At 45.0% G+C, this 9,550-nt stretch overlaps 1 protein-coding gene across 1 annotated transcript; it reads left to right on the top strand.

The window, feature by feature from the left end:
* The first annotated feature begins 276 nt into the window (after positions 1-276).
* Positions 277-5,439, top strand: cyp7a1 (cytochrome P450, family 7, subfamily A, polypeptide 1). The gene is made up of 8 exons (XM_070919081.1): positions 277-359; positions 1,286-1,526; positions 1,665-1,874; positions 2,107-2,301; positions 2,463-2,662; positions 4,039-4,169; positions 4,310-4,488; positions 5,137-5,439. The coding sequence occupies exons 1-8, from the start codon at positions 277-279 to the stop codon at positions 5,437-5,439; spliced, it is 1,542 nt and encodes a 513-aa protein (XP_070775182.1).
* The last annotated feature ends 4,111 nt before the right edge of the window (positions 5,440-9,550 follow it).

Below are 9,550 nucleotides of genomic sequence, written 5' to 3' on the forward strand. Positions count from 1 at the left end.
ACCCTAAGGGACAAAGCAGGTATAAAAAAAAAAACCTGCCACACGCTACATGTCAGTACACACTGGGTTGAGCCTCCGGCAGGCAGTGTCACTTTGCACTCATTGTCTCCCGGGTTGGGGAAAACTCCAGGGACCCAGGGCAGCATCTTTGAAGACACACTTGTCTCTTCAGGGCTGAATTTAAACAAAGCAGGCTGACAGTTCGCTTCCCGTCAGCGCGATTTAGTGTGGAGCCTCCTGCTGTGTCGGATCTTCCTCTCATCAGCCGGCATCACCATGATAATGAGCATCGCTCTGATCTGGGCGGTGGTGGTGGGATTCTGCTGCCTTCTGTGGCTCGCCGTGGGGACACGACACCGGTAAGACTGGACATAGGACATATGTGATGCAGTGTTTTAGGCATTTCTTATGATTTAAGGTCCTGTATTTTAACTTCTGGAACGTTTAACCTGTATTTTAATTTCTGGAACAAAAGCTTTTGTAAAGATGATGGAATTTGTTTGGCATGTGGTTGATTCACAAACACTTGTCACCGGTGTGCTGTCAGTCACACCTTATGGTCGCGCATTCACGGGCCATGTGTATTCAGAATGAAGATGTAGCTGAGGTGCCTCTATTCGTAATAATGACAAGCCTACAAAACCGGTGGGAAAGTAAAGATCTGATATAAAAATGTTACAAGAGCATCGTAATGACATTCAGGCTGGTTTGTAATGGTTTGGATATGTTGTGGTCGTTGGGAGGACCATGGTTCAATTTCAAGAAAACCGGGCTCATTGGCAAGGTCCACGTTGTAATGAGTATCAGGCGTCCTCAGCTTTTAATCACTGGAAAAAATGATGTATCCGGTCTCTAAAATATTTTGAGAGTCAATAGAGACAAACAAAAATGAGGGGAGGGGAAGAAAATGGGTAATAGAAAGGTCTTGGCTGGAATTCGACCAACGGTGCTCCAATCTTACGATCTTAAAATGAATTGTGATTTTGTCAGTGGGGCTGCTGTTCAGTGCAAACCATGTATTACCAGGTTTTGTGTTTTTTAAGTTGTCAGATTACCTGAAGAATTCAAATGCTACTTCTTTTTCAGACGATTCTCTATGCGTCCTAGGCAACTAAAAACCCTGTCCAAAAACTGTCACGAAGCTTAGAACAGGGCTGTCTTTCTGATTTCATGAGACACGATTGAATCACTATTGCTGCAGATCAGTCAGTGATACTAAGTAGCAAAATGAGTGTGAACTCCTAAAAAAAAAAAATGTGTACGTCTTTCTTGTCCATGTCCGTAGGCAACCTGGTGAGCCTGCAGTTGAGAATGGCTTCATCCCCTACCTGGGTTGTGCTCTGCAGTTCGGGGCCAACCCCCTCCAGTTCCTCCGCAGCCGCCAGAAGAAGCACGGCCATATTTTCACCTGCAAGATCGCCGGCCAGTTCATCCACTTCCTGTGTGACCCCTTCTCTTACCATTCAGTCATCAGACAGGGGAGACACCTGGATTGGAGGAAGTTTCACTTTGCGACGTCTGTCAAGGTCAATTTATGTGATTTCGTCTTTTATTATTCATACCGCGTTCTGTCAAGATAGATTTTTCTTCCTCCCTAGAGGACTTTTTAATTGAACCAGTGAGTTCTTCAACGGTCCTAAACCTCTACACCCTTCCCTCACCAGGCATTTGGCCATGACAGCTTTGACCCTCGCCATGGTCACACCACAGAGAACCTCCACCAAACATTTCTAAAGACCCTACAGGGTGAGGCTCTGCCCTCCCTAATAGAGGCCATGATGGGCCACCTCCAGGACGTCATGCTACGGTCGGACACACTTAGCCCCAGCAAGGACCACTGGGAGGTGGATGGCATCTTTGCTTTCTGCTACAAGGTGAGTAATTGGACTTTAGACTGGAGGCATACAAGATAATCTAAGACACTGGAAGAGGTACTTTTCTAGGGTCCACTTTTGAATTTTGTCCAACAAAGGAGCAATTGTCATGGCTGCAACTCGCAAATTAGCATAAAAAGTACCCAAGAGGGACTAGACTTGCAGCAACAAATATTTGGAAAACGAAGTTTGCAACAATGAACAGGTTTCATTCTGACCTAATGTCCTCCAGGTGATGTTTGAGTCTGGCTACCTGACTCTGTTTGGTAAAGAGTTCGGTGAAGACAAGGGTCAGGCCCGGCAGGCGGCTCAGAAAGCCTTGGTGCTCAGTGCTTTGGAGAACTTCAAAGAGTTTGACAAGATCTTCCCGGCGTTGGTGGCTGGTCTGCCCATCCATGTCTTCAAGAGTGCCTACAGTGCCAGAGAGGTTAGTGTGCTATTCCCACACAGCTATCAGCAGGCAAAATAGACTGCCTTGACCTGACGCTGCAATGCCATTACATTTCTTTTTTTGGCAGCATAAGCACTGAATAAAAGAAACTCATCTATATGAATGTATTTCTGTACTTATTTCTTTCAAATGTCTAGAACCTAGCAAAGACCATGCACGCTGAAAAATTGTCGAAGAGGGAGAACATGTCTGATCTGATCTCCATGAGGATAATACTGAATGATTCCTTGTCTACCTTCAATGACGTGAGCAAGGCCAGGACACACGTCGCTCTGCTCTGGGCTTCGCAGGCGAACACCCTCCCCGCCACCTTCTGGAGTCTCTTTTATATGATCAGGTATGCTAGATAGGTCTCTTTTTCTTTAGGGCAGCCACAATGGATAGCTCAACTCACCGGGCAGTAGCGGTTGAGAGCTCTTTCTAACAGAAATATATAGATCCTTTTCGATTGATGAAGAATCTCCTGTATGTGAAAAGAAGTAGGCCGACACAGCCGTTTTATTTAGGGATGACCCAATCAGGTTTTTCTGGCCCCGTTACCAATCCGAGTCCTTTAATATTGGGTATCTGCCAATACCGAGTCCAATCCGGTACTTTGGATATATTTACCCAAACGTTGATTAAATGTGCGTTTGATGTACTGAAATAATAACTGTAGCCTTCTGAATCCACCTCATTCTTCACAAGCTACTTGCTCCAAATAGCCTACTAAAGGTCCTGAATCGAAACTATGAAGCCGACATGCTTGAAGATGCTAGAGAGAAGACGTACCACGGAGTGATGTTCCTTTAACTTCATAGACCATCTTTGTCTAGAGTACAGACGCCGGCTCTCAGAGAGCACGCAAAAAACCCCGAAAATAGCCAAGCACTTTGTAATTTGGAACCAGTTCTCAACTGGTTCTCGATTCCCATCGCTCCCAGCGGGCAGTATCCTACTGCAGCGGTATATTTTAGGAGACAAATCCACCAAAACCTCCTTTCTGTGCACTTTGTACCCCGCATCTGTCGTTTTGTCTCTTCATTCTCTATTACTCCGGACCCTGTGTACTGTACAGCCGCCGCTGTTGCATCATATTACTGCACGTTTATCAGTTTCAGACAGCTGATTGTGGGTATTGCACATGCAGTTAAGATAGACGAGATATAGTCGAGGTAGAACGTTTTGCAGGGTTCGACGTGGAGCAGATTAACAGAGGTGGTGTTGCAACAAGTCTGATATGAAGGCATATCAGCATTTTAGTGCCATTTGCAGGTCTACACATGATGCACAACAACATACGTGGAACCGGGCCGTGTGCCGGTTATATCGCTTAAATCATTTAATTTGTGTAGACCAGTACGTTGGATATGAAACGATAAACAAACAGTAATTGACTGCACAGGATTTACAACCAAATGTTAGCTAATATGATCATTTTAGTTCATGTCCACATGTCCAGGTACTTTATGCCCAATAAAACTGAGGGACTGTGTTCTATATAATAAATATAGTCTTTCTTCTATTACGAGGCGGTGTTTATAGACAGCTATGTCTGCGCCAAGCGTAGCTATCTATAACGGTCCAGTTCCGCGGCGATTCGCCGTGAAATTAAAGTTCGTTGCCGAATGCGTTGAAATGAAAAGAAGTCACCCAGTGACGGCAAACAAGGGAGTGCATCCGACCCGACGGCGGACAGTAACGTGACTGACAGGCTCCTGTGTCTGTGCCCAGGAGTCCAGATGCCATGAAGGCAGCTCGTGAGGAAGTGCAGAAGGTTCTGGAGGACTCGGGTCAGACGGTTGACCCCAGCAACCCCACGCTGAGCCTCACCAGGGAGCAGCTGGACAACACGCCTGTTCTCGGTAAGATCACCAATGACGACTAATATCGCTAATAATTTAAGCGCGGCGTTGGCGACTGTGTTGCGTGTCCTTTTTCAATGCAGCAGAGAAATGCTATAGGCTTCTTCCTTTATGCCTTTCTCTTCACTTTGCTTCTATAGACAGCATCGTGAAAGAAGCCATGCGTCTTTCCAGCGCCTCCATGAACGTGCGTGTTGCCAAGGAGGACTTTCTGCTTCACCTTGACAACCAAGAAGCTTACCATATAAGGAAGGATGACGTCATTGCCTTGTATCCTCCCATGCTGCACTACGATCCAGAGATCTATGAGGATCCCTATGTAAGACACCTGTGTAATTTTGTGTGTGCTTTGGTGGTGTTTTTAGTCTAGTACAATATAGTAAGTTCTTGCACAGCCACTGAACTTTGAAACACTGATATTGTGTCAGATTTGTTATTTCCAAGAGATTGAAGACGTTGTGTAAGATTTCCAAGGAAACGCCGATCATGATGACGAAACGTGTCACAATGGGGAGAGATTACTTACAAAACTTTAGCAACAGCTCAACAGGAACGCAGAGTGTAATATGAAACACTGTTTCAAACTGTTAACCATGGCGGTGGGGGGGGGGGGCGGTTAAATTGGGTCTGGGTCCACAGCAGCCTGTACCCGCCAAGTGGACAGGGTGACCCGACGTAGTGGAATGATTTTGCCCTCGAGAGCGAGAGTGAAAGTTCACTCTGCAGCTACTTCTGGGGACTGAAATGTCCCCAACGCACAGGGATGGAAAGAGTACTAGAGTATTTTACTCAAGTAAAAGTACTATTACTTTACAGAAATGTACTGAAGTACAAGTAAAATGACTTCAGGCCAGTTAAACCTCTCACGCCCCGACACTCGGGGCCAGTGAACGTTATAACCAGATATCAGACTGTTACAGTGACCCTGATGTATGAGAAAACCCTTCTCCTCCTCCTCACCCCGCAGGAGTACAAGTTTGACCGCTTCCTGGACGAGAACGGCCAGGAGAAAACCACCTTCCACCGCAGCGGCCGGCGGCTGCGTTACTTCTACATGCCCTTCGGCTCCGGGGTCACCAAATGCCCCGGCAGGTTTTTCGCCGTGTACGAGATCAAGCAGTTCCTCACTCTGGTGCTGTCCTACTTCGACATGGAGCTGTTGGACCCAGCTATCAAAGTCCCACCTCTTGACCAGTCCCGTGCCGGTCTGGGAATCCTCCAGCCTACCTATGACGTGGACTTCAGGTACAAGCTGAAATCCAGCCATTAGGCTCCGTCTTCGTCAGGCGGTGGTTGAAGAACACATTGTACATAGTGTATATTTAACAGTGTCAATGAACATGCCTCGCTGTGTATGTAAATAGGCTGAATTATATATATATTTTTGTTGCTTTAATTCGCTGCTGAAGAACACCTATTCTGCACATATGGGTGGAGCCCTTACAGCCTGGTAACATTTCCAATGCATTTAGTAGTGTTGTGCCAAACACTTCCCGTCTCTGTTGGACCAGGGCTGGGAGACGCCTGCCATCTCAGAGTCAAAGTGCTGGTTAGCATTTTCATACGTGCATGTGACTTACCGTGAAAGTGTTTGGCCCATGTAATGTTTACATTCGAAGTGGCAGAGAGTTCTTTTTTTTTTTCTTCTACTTTGCCGGCTGCAGTTCATTTCTATACATTTCACCGTGCCACGTTAGTATCATGGTAATGCAGTACAGACTCCTTACATCAACCTGCAATCACCATTACAGGAGAACCGTTCCGCAGCCTGCCCCCCCCACCTCAACCCTTATGTAAATCATGTGTATCATTTTCTCTACTTGTTATTATTTTTTTTACGTTTTATTAATTCAGTTGCCCATATTATCTTAAACATATGGGAGTTTAAAATGCAATGGTGCATGACCTCGGTGTCCTCGGTGGTGGCTGCACGGCCCTGATCGCGCGCTATAATGCATATTTCAAGCCTTTGAAAGATGGTTTTTATTTCAAAAATAAAAATGAATACTGCCCAGCGGTCCAAAGCCCGGCAGATGGGACGTGCTCCCAGGAAAAGACACTGGTGTGTACCTCACTGCACTGAGAAGGAAGGCTATCCAGTTATTGATATATATATATATATGACATTGATATTGATACTGTTCTAACACGAAAGCCTAACTCCACATCGATGTTTTGTATGTGTTTTAACCTTCCAAATTCGCGAGTGCACATGCTCTGTGAGTACAGAGCATGTGATGAACCTGGGAGGACGAGGTCAGAACACCACTGTAAACATGCACAGCTGTTTTTCTGGTGTTCCCTGAAGTGCCACCCACGTGTATGTATGTATGTATGCGTGTGTGTTGATGTGTACATGCTGTACAAACAGATAATAAATCAATACATTTGTACCTGGCTGTGTGCTGTGTTCTGATGTCTCTATCTGTAAAACTGCAAATATTATATATATATATGTATACATACATACACACACACACACTCACATATATATATATATACAGTGCTTAACAGTGCTTATTTCTGTAATGGTTAATCCACCAGTATGTGCAAGCCAAGCTCTTTAATCAAAATGATCTCTTTAATGCTAAAATAGAATTGTTGTTGTTATCCATGAATTCTCAAATTTACTGTTTTACAAAAAAGCAGAATAAAATAGTAAAGCACATTATTATTATTTTTTGGTTGAGACGCCAAATCACAGTTATTTACTTGCATTCCTGAACAGAAACATTTGTTTTAGTGGTTGCAAAGAATGCAAGCTGTTATCAGGGCCAAAGGAGGTCGTACAAAATACTAAGATTTTTGGTTAATATTAGAAGTATTGTCAATTCTGGGGCCTTGGGTGCATTATAGATCAGGAGCAACATCAATTCAATGAAATTCTGTTACGGGCAGGTAGCGAATGGGGATGCTTGATAATCAGATATGATCACATGTTTTGGTCCCGAGTGAAGATATGGGCAGCCGCAGCGCAAAGAGTTGCGTTTATGTTTACATTGGTACGTTCTGGGAACATAATGTCTTATGTGCTGTGGTATTATGTCACATGGGAACTAACGTATGTCGAAAACATGCGTGACTTTCTACAATCCAGAGGGAATCTGAACCTGAAGGCTGCCTTGTGGGCGAACATTGTGTCTACAAACTCTGGCAACTCAGGTTAAGTTTAGCTTAAGTGTCATTATAATGTGATTTTCATCATATCATTCATTTCGCTTTTTTTTTGGTACTCATTTCCGCAACATTGTTAACGACGGGAGCACTGGGAGAATTTCCGGGGGCCTGGCCAGCTGATTGGCCTGAGGCGTCAGACAAATTGATACAAATACAAAATGAAATGGACAAATCAGAGCGAAAACGACACAGAAAACAACTGTAGAGCGCCACCCCCAATTAATCGCGCTCAGACAGGAAGACAGGAAGATAAAGACCTGTATTCTCTGTTCTGTCATGTGGAATTGATCCGGTTACTCGGAGCTACCAGAGCTTCTTAATGATCAACACAAATCCAGTCAGAGCTCTGAGGAAATGCCAGGACCGAGCACTCTAATGATGGAAGTGGCTGACACTTGGTTGTTTTTGAAACTATTTTGGATGTATCATGAAGCAGTTTGTATGTGTAGTAACAACACTAAAACATAATGGCATACAGGCATAAACAGTGAGCAGAGAAAATATTTTGTCATTAATGTGCGGAGATGGGTTGACGCTGGATTCCCGATCCGAATTGTTATCCCAGTGTATGCAGACGATGTTATGCACATACTGAAGACACATTCAGAGCCCCCCCCCCCCCCTCCCCAGGGGTCATAGTGCAGGACTGTAGTGGATCTTAACGCACGTAAACGCAGCTGACCCACCTCTCGAGGAGTGGGTTCATGTTCAGAAGAGGAACATGTGACTTCTAATAGGTGTTGCGTCAAATGACAATCTAAAAAAGGAAAGAGGAAGTTAACTAGTTGAGTCCTAAAGGGAGTTTTAGTTTTGTTTATTAACTTGTTGCTGCTTTCTAGTTTATGATGAGGAGGAGTACAGGGCTGCTGTGGACAACTTTGTCACATGGTGCGAGCTCAACGTGACAAAGACTAAGGAGCTGACTCTGGATCTGAGGAGGACCAAGGCGCCGATGACCCCTGTTTCCATCCAGGGGGTCAGTGTGGACACTGTAGAAGTACCTGGGGGTTCACATTGACAATAAACTGGACTGGGCGGTGAACACTAATGCCCTCTACAAGAAGGGCCAGAGCCGTCTCTATTTTCTGAGGCGGCTGAGGTCCTTCAACATCTGCCGGACTATGCTGAGGATGTTCTATGAGTCTGTGGTGGCCAGTGCCATCCTCTAGTGTAGATTATTAAACCTAACCCAGCCTTAGCTCAGGAGTAGGATCTCCCTTCAACACAATCACGATATGGAGTCGTAAAAAAAATATTTCCCTCTGCTTCCCAGCAACCTCTCAGCTGCTGGACGGTGCATTAGGGCGATTTCACTGGTCAGTTTTAAAGTTATCCACTCAGTGGTTTCTTGTGTTCACCCAAATTAATGCGTCTTGCCCAAATCATCATTCACTGTGTCACCAATTGTCCGTTCATGGTTTCATTCATGCATTTATTGATCGTTAATCGCTGTATTCTTTGCGTTGAGGTAGTATGTCTAGTAGTCATAGTTGTGTGTTTGTAGTTAGTAGTTTGATAAATATTTCATTCATAAAGAACCTTATCACGTGTTTGTGTGTCTGAGCAGCTGACGGATGGTTGCTTTTGTGTAAGTTTAGCTGCAGTATCAAAAGGAAATCTGGGATTTTGCTGTTTGTTGTTACTGATTAAGCAAGGGAATGAGGCTGTTTAAGAGCGTTCCTGTGGTTCAATACACTCTCATGCCATGCAAGGGAGAAAACATCCAGTTTTGAGTTCTTCGCCATTTACGCTCCCATCTCCTGCGGGCCTGCTCAAGAGCCCGTGTGCCATGGGTAAACCAAGGTGTAGGCCTCTTTGACCGTCTACTTTTGGTAGAAAGGGCTGTGTCACAAGTCCACTCTTTGAACAGGCTCTGTTGCTGTCGAGACAGGTGCCAGGACTGCAAGCGATTGTTCTTGTTCATTTAGTCCCGTTAAAGTTGCCGGGCCAACGTGGCGAGTGGTAAAAACATCGAAGGACAGGCTAGTGCCGCTTCAAATTGAATTAGAAAGTGGTCCGACACCGCGGACGAGACTGAAGAAACACCCATGGCAGAGGCCTCTATTCCACTCCCTCCCATGAGTAGCTTCATGTGCAAACTGAATGGAAACAAAAGTATCAAGTGGCAAAAAGGCCACGGTCAGAGGCCTTATCTAAGTGAATGTTGAAGTCGCAAGATGGAATCCATTGACTTGGACAAAGCA

Source organism: Enoplosus armatus, chromosome 14 (assembly GCF_043641665.1).
Source record: "Enoplosus armatus isolate fEnoArm2 chromosome 14, fEnoArm2.hap1, whole genome shotgun sequence".
NCBI lineage: Eukaryota > Metazoa > Chordata > Actinopteri > Centrarchiformes > Enoplosidae > Enoplosus > Enoplosus armatus.